At 41.4% G+C, this 13,669-nt stretch overlaps 1 protein-coding gene and 1 long non-coding RNA gene across 7 annotated transcripts in view; one reads left to right on the forward strand and one right to left on the reverse strand.

The window, feature by feature from the left end:
* The window catches only part of zgc:91944 (uncharacterized protein LOC436941 homolog), a 17,524-nt gene extending 9,447 nt beyond the window's left edge, over positions 1 to 8,077 (forward strand). For 3 of the 6 annotated variants that reach the window (XM_034891806.1, XM_034891809.1, XM_034891807.1), the window contains 6 exons: positions 402 to 614; positions 1,564 to 1,720; positions 3,337 to 3,419; positions 5,386 to 5,481; positions 5,777 to 5,895; positions 6,200 to 8,077. In XM_034891806.1, the coding sequence (XP_034747697.1) occupies positions 402 to 614; positions 1,564 to 1,720; positions 3,337 to 3,419; positions 5,386 to 5,481; positions 5,777 to 5,895; positions 6,200 to 6,346 (815 nt within the window). In that variant the 3' untranslated portion in view covers positions 6,347 to 8,077. The remainder of the gene's footprint in view (positions 1 to 401; positions 615 to 1,563; positions 1,721 to 3,336; positions 3,420 to 5,385; positions 5,482 to 5,776; positions 5,896 to 6,199) is intronic. The other 3 variants (XM_034891808.1, XM_034891811.1, XM_034891810.1) reach the window with 3 other exon arrangements.
* Positions 1 to 13,669, reverse strand: part of LOC117956646 — an 85,870-nt gene that overhangs the window by 57,605 nt on the left and 14,596 nt on the right. The gene's annotated exons all lie outside the window — the stretch shown is intronic.

The raw sequence follows: 13,669 nt of genomic DNA on the forward strand, positions 1-13,669 counted from the left end.
CCCCCACCCAAGCTTTGCCTGAGCTCCTCTGTAGTTCTCAGCCCTGATGCTGGAGGTACTCTGGTGCTGGTTTTCATTCCTACATGGCTAACAGACTGGTTATTAACAGTGATACTAACAACAACTCATTTTCTCAGTGGCCACAATGCTTTGCTTCTGATATAGGGCTCTTATTGACCTGTCCTTCAAATTAACTTTCAATTGGCAGATACTGGAATAAATTATAAAGCAGCCATTTTTTTTAAATGTATTATTAATGAAAGCTGCCAGGCAGGTCTACGGGAGTGTGTCAGTAAACCCAATTAACTCTCAATTTCCATTACATTAGCCTAAACTGGTGTGTCCATAATCTAATCCCTGGCTGTGGCCTGCCTGACCGTTGGTTTTGTCCTGAACTGAAGGGCTGAGCTGGAGTGAAAGCCAGCACAGCGTGAGTCCCATGCCCAGGGCCAGGGGAGGGGACAGAGACGGGACGGTAGCAGGGGCAAGTGGCAGCCTCCCCAACCCCAACACCAACCTCAACCCCAACCCCAATCCAGTGTGGAGCAGGCAGAGAGAGCTGCTGATGCACTTGCTGCCGTGGTACGCTGCTGCAGCCGCCCAGGCCCAGCCAGGTAACCGCCCCCTCCTTCCCTGCCCCCCCAGCCTCAGCAGCCTGCCACAGGAGGCACCTGCACATCAGCTGGGCTGCATGCCATTTGCCCACATAGCTTCTTTGGTCAGCTTTGGATGTATTTTGAAAGTTTCATTTGGCGGATGTAAACTAGACCAGACTTAGTTTTTACGTAAAGGAACCCCTATTTGACAAGATTTCACCCCAGGGTCCCCCATCTGACAGGAGTTCTGCTTTTAGATGTTTTATTACAGAAAGTGTATGAGAAACCCATGGCCACAATAGTCATACATTCTCTTATTGTGTTACTTATGAATGGACTAATAGTGAAAAAAATGATTCCCCTTTTTGCTGGGAACCCCTGCAACCCCCTCAAAGACCCCTGAACTCTGAATGCTAAAAATGAAGCTGCACCATACTATTGAAATCCAACCAGCTAAGCTGCTTTACTCTGATAGGCTAACAGCTAGCCAGTGTGCGCCTGGCTATCAGCAGCCTTTACCCAGCTCATGAATATTAATGAGCTCAGGCAACATGACGTCAGACTGACCAGCTGTGTTGATTGGTCTGATTTCTCCTCTTATTTTTTTTAAGTGGCTAGAGCTGACAGAGGAGGTAGCAGTTCATCTTCACATTCACCACATAACACACACACATATGGACCTCACAGATTTCAAAACATGCAATAACAAAATGTAGCAGGGCAACTTTAATTTTGGTAGTTAGAGAATGATGTACTGGGTGAAACGTCACTCTCTGCAACAGTGTTAAGAATACTGTTAACTCATTGGTAGTTGGCTTATAGCCTATGTTAAAAGCTCAAATAAAACTAGTTATGATGTAGCAGTTAATGTGGATTCATAATCCATCTTTTGTTCAGCTGGTTCAACGGGCAACTGGTTTACATGAACTCCACTCAGTTACAGTGTTGCATGTGCTCTTTTCTTCAGGGGCCACCTTATCAATGCGGTCTCTGGTGAAGGAGGAACCCGACTGGAGGTCAGGGATCATGGCGGGCGACAGAGCGGGGATGGTGGCTGGGCCTCTGAGGCTGCGTAGAGGAAGCAGGTTCACCTGGAGGAAGGAGTGCCAATCAATCATGGAGAGGTGAGCAAAAAGGAGACAAGTACTGGATGTGCTGCAGTTATGCCATGTCTGAAAATGGTACAGAATGGTGATTTCTTCTTTGATACACGTCAGCCGTAGAGTACAACATTATTATTATTAATAATATTTTTTATTTTTCCTTTTTTAGATAGTGACATTTGAAACAGTTGATCAAGTTAAACTGTATATATACAGCAAACTAGGGCTGCAAGCAACCATTATTGTCATTATTGAATAATCAGATTTGTATTTTCTCAGTTAAGCAAGTAATCTTTCAGTCCATGAAATGTAAAAAAAGAAATAGAAAAATCCAAATGTTCAGTGTCATAATTTCCAAAAGACTAATGTGACAGACAAATACACAAATCATTTGTCTTGTGAACGTTAAAAAAAATCAGCAAGTGCTCAGCATTTACAATGAATGTAACAGTTAATCGATGATCAAAATAGTTGCAAATTAGTTCTCTGTTGATCAACTCATTGTTCCAGCACTCCGATTCTTAATTAGCATTTCAATGTTTTGGTTCTGTGTAAAAAGCAAACCAGTGTGTCACCTGAGCCTCTTTCACACTGGACCTTACTAACATCTGGCTTTTTCCCCTTAGTGCAACACCTGTTAATTAATTCCTGACCCCCATGTCATGGATTGTTATTTACATGCTGCATGTCTTGAACTAATTGTCACTGTAAACCTTATCAGGTTGAAATGTCCTTTAGCGTCTCACTGTTGTGTCGTCCTGCTTATATCCAGACAGTATGCCGTTTTGTTATTAGAAGCATGTCTCCTATTCTCTGTAACATATTTGTCCCAGACAGTCTTCTCAGTATCCCAGAAGGATGCAGAGAAAAAAGAGTAAGCAATCCTGAACAGTCCCACCTGCTATATGCAATTGGTTTCTCTATCACATGGTTGCTGTAAATACAAGGTGCAGTCTGGGCACTCAAAGTAATAAGACCACACAGGGCCTCAGACAAGACTCAACCAGCTGTGTCCACGGAATACGCAATTCCACTGCAGTGCTGATCCTTATGAGCTAGTTTACACCCAAGGACGGTACAGTAGAGGTGAAGTGTGTGTGTGTGTGTGTGTGTCACAGAGAGTGGACAGGATAGGGTAACTCAAGAGTGTGCGAGCAAGAGAGGGCTAGAAGAAATTGATCCTTGTGTGTGTTGTGTAATGTGAGCTAATGATTCCTTTTCAGCCCTGAAGGGAAATAAAGAAGCTAGACGGGAGAGAGAAACATTTGGTGAGGGAAAAGAAGAAAAGGTCACTTTAATTTTTTACCTGGATATATACATTTCTGTTTGTACTGTGGAATCTTCATTTTTCCAGTCATAGGCAGACATTTAAGCACGCAATGCTTTAATTGCATAAACAAATCCACCTATTGCATCCATTAATCTATTTGTTTGCAGCAAAGACTCTACTGAAGCTCCTCCACTGTATAAATCTTATCATTACTCTGCTCTGCTTCAATACAAAGACTAGAAGTAGATGAGGTATGAACTTAGGGCCTACCTACAGTGGCACTGCTTAGACTCGTGCCATCTTCTGATAAATGTGTAGCTTGTAATGCAGTATGATTTCCAATACTCTGGATGTTTATGTCTTACAGCTTCTTCATGGAAAACCAGTACCCAGATGAAGCAAAGCGAGAGGAAATCGCCAACGCCTGTAACTCTGTCATTCAGAAACCAGGTACTGAGTTGCATCGGAACTGTATCGAGGTCTGTTTCCTGTCCCAAACGTCTTCTGGGTGCCGCTCACGTTAGCATAGACGAAGTCTCTTGTTTAAAATGACATTCTGCAAACTAGACGTATGTCATAGCATCACACCGGAGAAGGGGTGAAAATTGGAGACTTTGAGAATAAGATTATTTGAGGTATTTAATGATTGGTAATCAGAATAATTAGATAACATTATAAATACTGTTTTTCTACAAACTAGATTTTTAACAACCCCATATTTATTGTTATGCACATTGAAACTATTATAGCATGTACATTTCAAAGGGTACTTTGCCGATTTCAATCCAGCTTTGTGTCATCTTTGTGTGGGCAGCATGTTTAGATGAATGGCGTGCGCCTTCCCTCCGTGGTGCCAGTGCATGGAGCTCGGAGCAGCCGTGGTCTACTGAAATCCAAAAACTAGGTATTTCGTGGCATCGGGCGGTTCTCAGCGGACCTCCGTAACACGTTTGGCATCATCTGGCTCATCTAAACACACTGCCAACACTGCCATGACACAGAGCAGGATGGAAATCAGCAAAATATCTTTTTACAAAGTCTCCCTAAGTAATAGACGTAATGACATGCAAAATTCACCTGTGTGATCCAACTCTGCTTGACTTGACTCATGTTTTTGGTACCAGTACTTTTCTCTCTTGGTTTTCTGCGGATAGAACTTCCTTAGTTTTGCGGGCTGCCATTATTTTATTCTTAAATCTGGGTTGAGTGGATAAAAAACAATTGCGGTTGCTGTCTCTAGTAGTAGAGAGTAGTTTTAAATCCACCTTCGAGTATTGTCTCAGCTCGCTTGGAACCTCGACCAAGGTAGTAAAAACGTACCAGTAGAACTTTTGCTAACGAATAGGGCTGTAACGATATGCAAAATAAAACTGACTGTGAATCTGTCCCGAGCTGGGGCTGTAAGAATAGTGGATGGTTGCTAGCTGGGAACGGGCTGACTGTGGATGAGTCCCTGGGCCGGGCGGTAGGGATAGTGGATGGTTGCTAGCTGGCTGGGGGCTGACTGTGGATGAGTCCCTGGGCCTGGGCGGTAGGGATAGTGGATGGTGGCTAGCTGGCTGGGGGGGTGACGCTCATCCCGACTCAAGCTTTGCAGCGCAGAGAGACTAAGGCAGAAGACAGAGGTGTGCTAGCTAGCTAAATTACCATTAGAGTAGTCGTCCGTCTATACAGTTAACGTTACAGATGAATTTGTGGATTAGTCCAGAGTTGTTAACCCTGGTCAAAACAATCACACTAAAAATAAATGAGCGTGTTGAACGGTGTCGTAATCTTACGTTACCCACCAAGAATTATATTAGCTACTTGTGAACCAGCACCATTACAGTAGGCACCAAATCACTTTTCCTCTTCATTCCCCCTACAGGTTTGGAGCTGAATTGTCCGTAAACAGTTGCCATTATTCTTATAAGTCATTCCAACGAGTTAATGAACCACTGAGACAATTTTGGAAACATTATTTTAAGGTACGAAAGATTCTTTGGTGTTGGATCGATCAATAGAAATCAATCGTTATCAATAAATCTGTGACGTAATCAATGACAAACATCGTGATCGTTCGGGTCGTCGTGATATGACCCTAACCCTGGGTTTGGTGTATCCTTACAGCCCTATTAATGAAAAAACGAGCCGTACCATGCAGTAGGAAAAGCAGCAATAGATAAAACACAAGATTTACTGGTGTCAGTGTTTGTGAGTTTAGAAGTTGCATTTACTGCAGTGTGTTTTTAGACTTTAAAAAAAAAAGTGTTCAGGCTTTTGTTTTGTGTAAAATTAAATTCGTTATTCTAAATTATGTGGCTTTGTATAATGAAAGTACTTTAATAGATGGAGGTAATATCTCCACAAAGATCCTGTGGTTTTGCCATATTTGCTGACACTATTAGTGAGAGATGTTGTGTATTTCATCCCCCAGGCTGTAAGCTGTCTGAGTTTGAGCGCGTGACGGCATTAAAGGTGTACAACTGGTTTGCCAACCGTCGGAAGGAGATGAAGAGAAGAGCGAATATCGGTGAGGACCTGATAACTTGCATATTGTTGTTGTCTGTGTTCTCTTAATGTCAACTTTTTAAGCTTTTTGAGCTTAGAAAAAAGGCCTTATTTTTAGCTTTGTGACACACATGGGTTTTCCAACAGTTAAGTTAAAAGTAGGAAAGTTTTGTTCTACTCTTCATCCGATCATGAGAAAACATTGGCTGTAGAATGACATTTTCCTGAGCCATTTTTGTCTTGAAAAATGTACCCGAGCATGTTTGTTTCCCGCGGTTTCATCTCTCACCTCCGCTTCCCTGTCTTAACACAACCAGAAGCTGCCATTTTGGAAAGCCATGGAATTGAGGTGCCAAGTCCAAGCTGCCACTCAAACGGTGAGGATGGAGAGATGCAGGAGTTTGCCGATCAGGTGAATCATCGATTCTCCGAGCAGGTAAGTCAACTTGGTGCTTAATAAGAAACAACTCGTAGGAGAACTCGGCTGCTTTTGATGCTAACTGGGCTCCGTGGCTGCAACACAACACGCGCCTGGCCGCTAGGGAAACCAAATCTCGCGCATGCTAAATTTGAAGCTGGTGATCGGATTCAAAACTTTTCGTAGAATTATAATTTGTGAAACTATTCCAGGTTGGAACCTGTGCCAAATCCTACTCTTGCCCCAAGTGTGTCTGATCGAGTGGTTAGGGAGTGTAAATCCAAATTTTTCACTTACGTCGTTCCATACTTTCTTTCCACAGGAGGAGACCTCTTCCCACAGGATTGTTGACCAGCAAGACCCCTCCTCATTGGCTCCTGCAGAGGTCGCAGCCCTGCCGAGCCTCGCCCCTCAGGTCCTGGATCAGAAAGAGGAGGCTTCAAAAAGGGAGACAGTGGACGTAGAGTGACCCATGCGGGTGGAGTTTGGATCATCATATTTGAATTTGAAGTCCGTTGAAATAGGAAAAACAAGAAGTGTCTCCTCCTCCACCCATGCAGGGTCTTTGGCACCCATAAATCAAAGGGAGAACGGGTGCTGAAACTCGATGAGGTGCCTCTGATGGCAAGGAGGCCACTGTATTTATCAACAGTAATCGTGCTTATATTAACAGCAATATACAGTAAATATATATAAATATATATATCAATATATAGTGCATTCCAAGATGGTATTAAAATGCCTAAACTCCTTAGAGGGAGAACTATGTAAAGGATACCTCGCTCATTTTAAGCCTTTTTTTTCTTTGCTACATGCCTTCTTATTAGCCTTTTTCAAAGAGTGGTTGTGCTGAGCCTGCAGGTCAGGTGTGTTTGGGTGTGGGAGATAAAGTACGCCCTCAAAGGATCTAGTTTATGGGGCACGCGAAAGCCCTCCGCTTGCTTGAATGTCTTAGACCCCCGTCTGGTCTGCGATAACCTCAATCAGTCGATTGATTCGATCGGTCGACGAGTGCTGTCGCTATCAAATCCGTAAATAGCCCTGAGGGACAACTGGAATCTCAGGTAATCCCGAAAAATGGTGGATAAGGACAGTGAAGTCGTAGCGCAACGCTTTGTTTTTATTTTTTTCCCCTTACCATCTTTCATTTCCTTTCCTCCTAACTGTGTTTAACCAAAAACAGGATGTTATTTATACCTTTTTTATATTTGCAAAAACAAGCCTAGGAGAATACATATATCATAGTAGAAGTCTTCTTTGTTATACCGAATGCTGCTGTTTGGTCATTTTTGTAGTCTAATCCTTAATGTCTGTCAAATCCTCAACTCAGCCAGTGAAGCTAGACTAGATACATGCGTCTACTCAGATTCTTTTTTTTTTTTTTTTTTTACGTTTGAAGTAACGCTAAAACAAATGTGATGAACCCTGACCGCGTCAGCCGACACGCTGCGAGCACCTTCTCTCCCGTTGGAATAAGCTAAAGCTTAAGCTCCTGTACGTTTGTAGCACCGCGAAGTGGATCGCACTGTAATTTGGAAGAGCGTTACCAGAAGCCGTACATGCATTTGACATGTACATGTCATAGTGATAGTGCTTTCCTATCAAATTACATTAGCACTAATATACAAACTGTTATTTGTCAGATTTGAATAGCTGACTTAAACTTCTTGCATTACGTAGTCCCTGTATTTACTGGCCCAAGGCCTTGGGAGTCACTCCCTTTTTAAAGTTCATGAAATGGACAAAGAGGCTTGTCCTCAAATGTACCTCCCCCCCCACCCAGGCGGGGCGCTACCATGTTACCTCCTTATGCCAAAGCTATGCCAAGGTAGAGATGAGCTGCCCTGCTCACAGGAACAGGACACTATAGATATACAGTTCATAGATGTTTATTTGCTCAGTACAACACTAGCCAACTCTAGCTTACCTCAGAATATCTCGTGTCTGGTTACGGGCTAATAACCTGTCATAAAAGTGACAGCAGCCATTATTGTGACTGTTTATGATACGGACAGTGTTATGTAGCATTTATGACAGTGGGGGTTTGCCCCGTATTGGTAATGTATCCTCACCTCAGACCGTTGTCTCGTACGGCTTTGGACAGGAAACCCCAAAGCCGCACGCTGTTTCTGATTATTATGCTCCTCTCTATCCGCTTTTATCTGACAGCGAGAAAACAATAATAAAATTTTAAACAATGGCTCTGATATGTCTGGATTTTCTTTTTCTTCCTCACCCACAGCAGCAGACAGTTTGGGATAGGAGCATACACCTGGTGTCGAGGATGAAACTGTATTCAAACAAGTCAAGTCCCATTTGAAATAGGTTAGTGTCTCACTCTGCCAGCACATGCAAAGTTAGAGTCAATTAACTGGACTGTTCTTATATAGCGCTTTTATTTTACTACTCAAAGCTCTTGTCTATAGTACAGGAACCATTCCTCATTCACACACACTGTGGCCCAGGCTGCCGTGCAAGGTGCCACCTGCTCATCAGATAAACACTCTCACACATTTACACTCTGAAGGCGCGGCAGTACAGGGTCTTGCCCAAGGACACTTTAACATGGGACTGCAGGGCCAGGGATCGAACCACCAACCTTCCCATTGGCAGGTGACCTGTGGTAGAGCACCACTGAACCACAGCCGCCCACCGGGCTTACAGCTGTAAGCCTTGACAGAAATTTGGATCGTGCAACTAGGCAGGCCTGCTTGGTTATTTTGGAGAATGGTTGTACAGATTTACAAAAAAACATGTTTACGGCATTTACTCTCTAACTGGGATGCTTTGGAACCAATTTGGTGAGGATTGGCTATGGAGGGAACAAGGCAAAACACCGGATTGTATGCAAATGACATTTAACCATGGATCCAGCTCATTTAAATATCTCAGAATACTGTATTGTGTGAACAGTTATTTTAAAATTGTATATGGCGTTTTCTTTTGCGGGGTGCAAATGTTCCACCAAAACAAGTTGCTTCTTGAGACTGTTTGCAGAGCCAGCGTCACGGCGTCCAGAGACGATTGAACTATGTACTTATTGCTAGATTTTTGTAAATATCCATTTTTATTGTACTATGAACCATCCGTTTGCGTCCTGAACAAAGTCATTATTATCATTATTACTACTCCACAGCGCTGTGACGATAGGTCTGGCAATGTGGGACTAGGCTAAACCCCTTTCTTTTTTTTTTTTTAAGATTCTGACATAAAAGCATCAGTGTATTCTAATACATTCAGTTCTGATCTCAGGAATAGTGCCATGCAGCGCTGTGTGCCCCTACAGTATCTGGAGGAGCAGACGCAGGGTCACTGAAGAGGATGTCTGATAGCTGAACATCAGGCTGAGCAATTCTGTAACTTCAAGGTATGGCAAAGTCTTTCAGCTATATTTATACCATTAAAACTTCCTGCCCTACACATTGTGATTAAATTAGTGGGTGAGAAAAATGCAACTGATCAAATATTTGTTTTGCGTTACACCCTGTGATAAACATTTTCTCATAGTATAACCACAAGATCCAAGTTGTACTTCTCTAAACTTCTAAGTGTCCAAATATTCAAATGGTTGTATTTTGTGATTTGGCAAAATGTAGTTAGATTTCTATAACACAAGATGGCAGTAGTATCCTGTATCTATAAATCCAAGAAATGGGGTTGCTTAGGCATGAATTTAAAAGTGGTGCAGCCCGAAGAAATGTCAAGTACAAGTGAAGTGGGCTGGTTTGAATCAGTAGTGATTAATAAATAATCACTACTTTCAGCTTGTATAGAGCAGCATATCTCCACCAGATCCCATGTAAATAATCACTACTTTCAGCGTGTGTAGAGCAGCATATCTCCACCAGACTCCATGTAAATTATCACTACTTTCAGCTTGTGTAGAGCAGCATATCTCCACCAGACTCCATGTAAATAATCACTACTTTTAGCGTGTGTAGAGCAGCATATCTCCAGCAGATCCCATGCAAATAATCCCTACTTTCAGCTTGTATAGAGCAGCATATCTCCACCAGATCCCATGTAAATAATCACTACTTTCAGCTTTTATAGAGCAGCATATCTCCACCAGATCCCATGTAAATAATCACTACTTTCAGCGTGTAGAGCCAGCATATCTCTACCAGACTCAAAGTAAACAATCACTACTTTTAGTGTGTAGAGCCAGCATATATCTCCACCAGGCTCCATTTAAATAATCACTACTGTTAGCGTGTATAGAGCAGCATATCTCCACCAGATCCCATGTAAATAATCACTACTTTCAGCTTGTATAGAGCAGCATATCTCCACCAGATCCCATGTAAATAATCACTACTTTCAGCGTGTAGAGCCAGCATATCTCTACCAGACTCCATGTAAATAATCACTACTTTTAGTGTGTAGAGCCAGCATATCTCCACCAGGCTCCATTTAAATAATCACTACTGTTAGCGTGTATAGAGCAGCATATCTCCACCAGGCTCCATGTAAATAATCACTACTTTTAGCGTGTATTTAGCAGCACATCTCCACCAGGCTCCATGTAAGTAATCACTACTTTTATAGAGAAGCATATCTCCACCAGACCCCATGTAAATAATCACTACTTTTAGCGTGTATATAGCAGCACATCTCCACCAGGCTCCATGTAAATAATCACCACTTTCAGCGTGTAGAGCCAGCATATCTCCAAATGTAAATTGGTGAATTAAGAGTTTCAACCAGGCCGGAGTGGTGATTGTTGGAACAGTGGAAAGTTAAACCAAGACCACGTTTGATTTTTTGTTTTATGTTGTTTCTGTTGACTTTGAATGAAGTGTATTTTCCGATGATAAAATGACTGAATTTAAATGGGAATCTGGTGGGTTTGGCGATGGCGGGGGCTGTTTTCCTGTGATACAAAAATGATCTTACCATTTAAAAAAAGCTCTATCTCTGTAGGGAGGCTTTCCAGAATGCTACCCGACATTAAGAATAATAATCTGAGCCTGTCATGGGCACACACTGCACTTTTGTGGATGGAAATGAAAGGTGCGCAATTGTCCATTAACGTTTGGAAGGCTGCATTGTAGCTTTGCCGCTGCCTACTGCAGTGGTCTTGCTTAACACTGGACCATTTTCAAAAAGTGTAGTTCCCATCAATCACTTAGACGCAGAACATGGGAAAATAAGGTCCAGGTTGAAACGTCTCCAAGTTATCATTTAAGTAATCAGTAAATTGATCATGCAAAGCTTTGAAAGACTATAGAGTCCATCATCCCAGCAACATTAAAAGGAAATTGTTCCGTAGAATATACTCTCTTTCATTTTTTCATTTCATTCCATTTTATTTCATCTCTCTTATTTTTAATAATGGTAATCTGTATTTTTATATTTAACCAAAGCCCTACTAGGTACAAGTGTTGCTTCAGCTAAAAACGCTATGAGACATACATTAGATGACTGTTTAAGCTTATTTGTTGTTTCTATTTGTCCCTATTTAAACTTTAATTATAGTGACAGACTTCTGAATTGGCTGCAGTGAAGCAAAGTTTCCTTACATACATTTTTAGAATTAATCAAATAAAATCACTCAATTAATTCACATATTCCAGGATGTGTCGCCAAGAGAGACTCTATTTCCTCAATGTAATCACATCAACATGATAGAATTTCCTCAAATAAACCAGGAAGCTGCTGTGTGAAGTCTGAAGATACTCCAAATGTTTTGAATCCATACCTTAAATGAGTACATCGGTAGATGTGTGTTTGTCTGTGTATGTGTAAGCAGACGTGTGTGTTCATGTGTACAGTAATGCTCATTAGCGTAGGAACGCCTGCGTAAGGTGACTAAAATGAGGAATAAAACAAATTGTCTTTTGAAATTGATCTTAATGCCTTAATTAAAAAATTAGGAAAAATACAACCTTTAAGGACACCGATTGTCTTTGTGAATGAATAATGTGTCATGAATAAATAAATATTCTTCCTTAAAATACAGGGTGCATAATTATACAGCCCCTATGTTAAATCCTCATAGAAGCCGGCAGATTTTTATTATTAAAGGCCAGTTATTTCATGGATCAGGATACTATGCAACCTGATAAAGTTCCCTTGGCCTTTAGAATTAAAATAGCCCCCCCACATCGTCACCATACCTAGATATTGGCATGGGATACTTTCCATAAAAACATCTCTCGGTGCAAATCAAACCAGCTACTAGGCTGACTGAAATAAAACCATGCCTATCTCTATGTCTGGTGAAGGTATGTGAAAATCTGTCTGCTCCTATGGAAATGTAACATAGGAGTGTGTATGCTCAGGCTTCGTTATGTCCTGCAGATTGAATGCAAAATGTACGAGTTGCTTCTCTACTTCTTAGACCACACGAGGGAGACATTGTCCACTGGTGATTTTTGAGGCCTGGAATCAGATGGAGCTACTTTGGGTAGTTGTAAAAAAGCAATGCTGAACTTATTTTACATCCAACCTGTTAGGGGCAAAAAAAACTCCCACCAACCTGCATGGTTTAGTTATTTATACATAAGACTTAATAACAGATGTTTGAAAACTAGTGAAAAGGATATTTACTGGGAACTCTTCATTTGTTTTTCACCTTCCGAAACTGGATCGCAGGATAAAACAACATGACGGGTGTCAGCAACTGTCGGCAAATCACGCCGGCGTATTTGCAAGTCAAATTACTCTCTGTGTTTTTCTTGTCTGGCACTAAGTGAATAGACGTGTCGCAGTGAAATCTCAGCCATCTGGTGCATTTTACAGCCTGGAGCAGACTCTGGATCCTACAGACCAACGGCATTTCAATGCAATGGTTCAGTTCTGCATCGCAAAACAATCTTAACTCATGTTCTAGTCTAATTATGTTGGGTTGCGAATCAGGAGCCATTTTAGCCCTTTTTTTTTCTAAACGTCATCCCAGCAAATCCTTTAAAAAACAGTCTCTAAAAATAAGAAAACGTCTGTGTTAGTCTTTTGTGAGCTAAGGAGTTCTGCTCTAGGAATATCACAACATCGTGAAACTAAACCCAGAATCTAGAAACTCCTTTTTTATTATTTAATGTCATATTCAAATGTTAAGATAACCCTCTGTTGCATTTGTATTTATTTATTGTATACTATAACTTTTTGTTCTTAGTTAAAGCAGTGTTTATGAGACGGTGGAACAGAATTTTGTTCAAATGTGCACTCTTTATACAGTTCAATGACAATAACAAAGGCATCTATCTATATATCTATCTATGTAGAGGCCTAGATCATTCAGACAAAATTCTGAGCCATAAAAAAAAAAACTTGTCAGCCATTAGTAGAAATTACATAAATCTCCAATTTTTTAAAAGTTGTTGATACTGCATTTTGCTTTTCCATAGATACATATCCGATTTAATTTGCAAAAACCACCTCATTAGTAGTAATGGCCCTGTGGCTCAGCGGTAACCTACGTTTTCTCACAGTTGGGGGTGTCTTTCTAGTTACATGACTCAGGCATGGTGTTATTTCAGTTAGCCTATTAAGATGGTCTTATGGAAAGTTCCCCATGCCAATCTGTATGTATGGTGAAGGGCATGTGATGATGTGGGGGGGGGGCAAGGGAACTTTACCAGGATGCATAGTATCCTGATCCATGAAATAACTGGCCTTTAAATTAAAATCTGCCTGCTTCTATGGGAATTAAACATGGGGGGGTGTATACTTATGCCCCCTGTATTTTAACATAGGGGGTTTATACTTATGCCCCTGTATTTTAACATAGGGGGGTGGATACTTATGCCCCTGTATTTTAACATGGGGGGGTGTATACTTATGCCCCCTG

Source organism: Etheostoma cragini, chromosome 14, assembly GCF_013103735.1.
Source record: "Etheostoma cragini isolate CJK2018 chromosome 14, CSU_Ecrag_1.0, whole genome shotgun sequence".
Taxonomy (NCBI): domain Eukaryota; kingdom Metazoa; phylum Chordata; class Actinopteri; order Perciformes; family Percidae; genus Etheostoma; species Etheostoma cragini.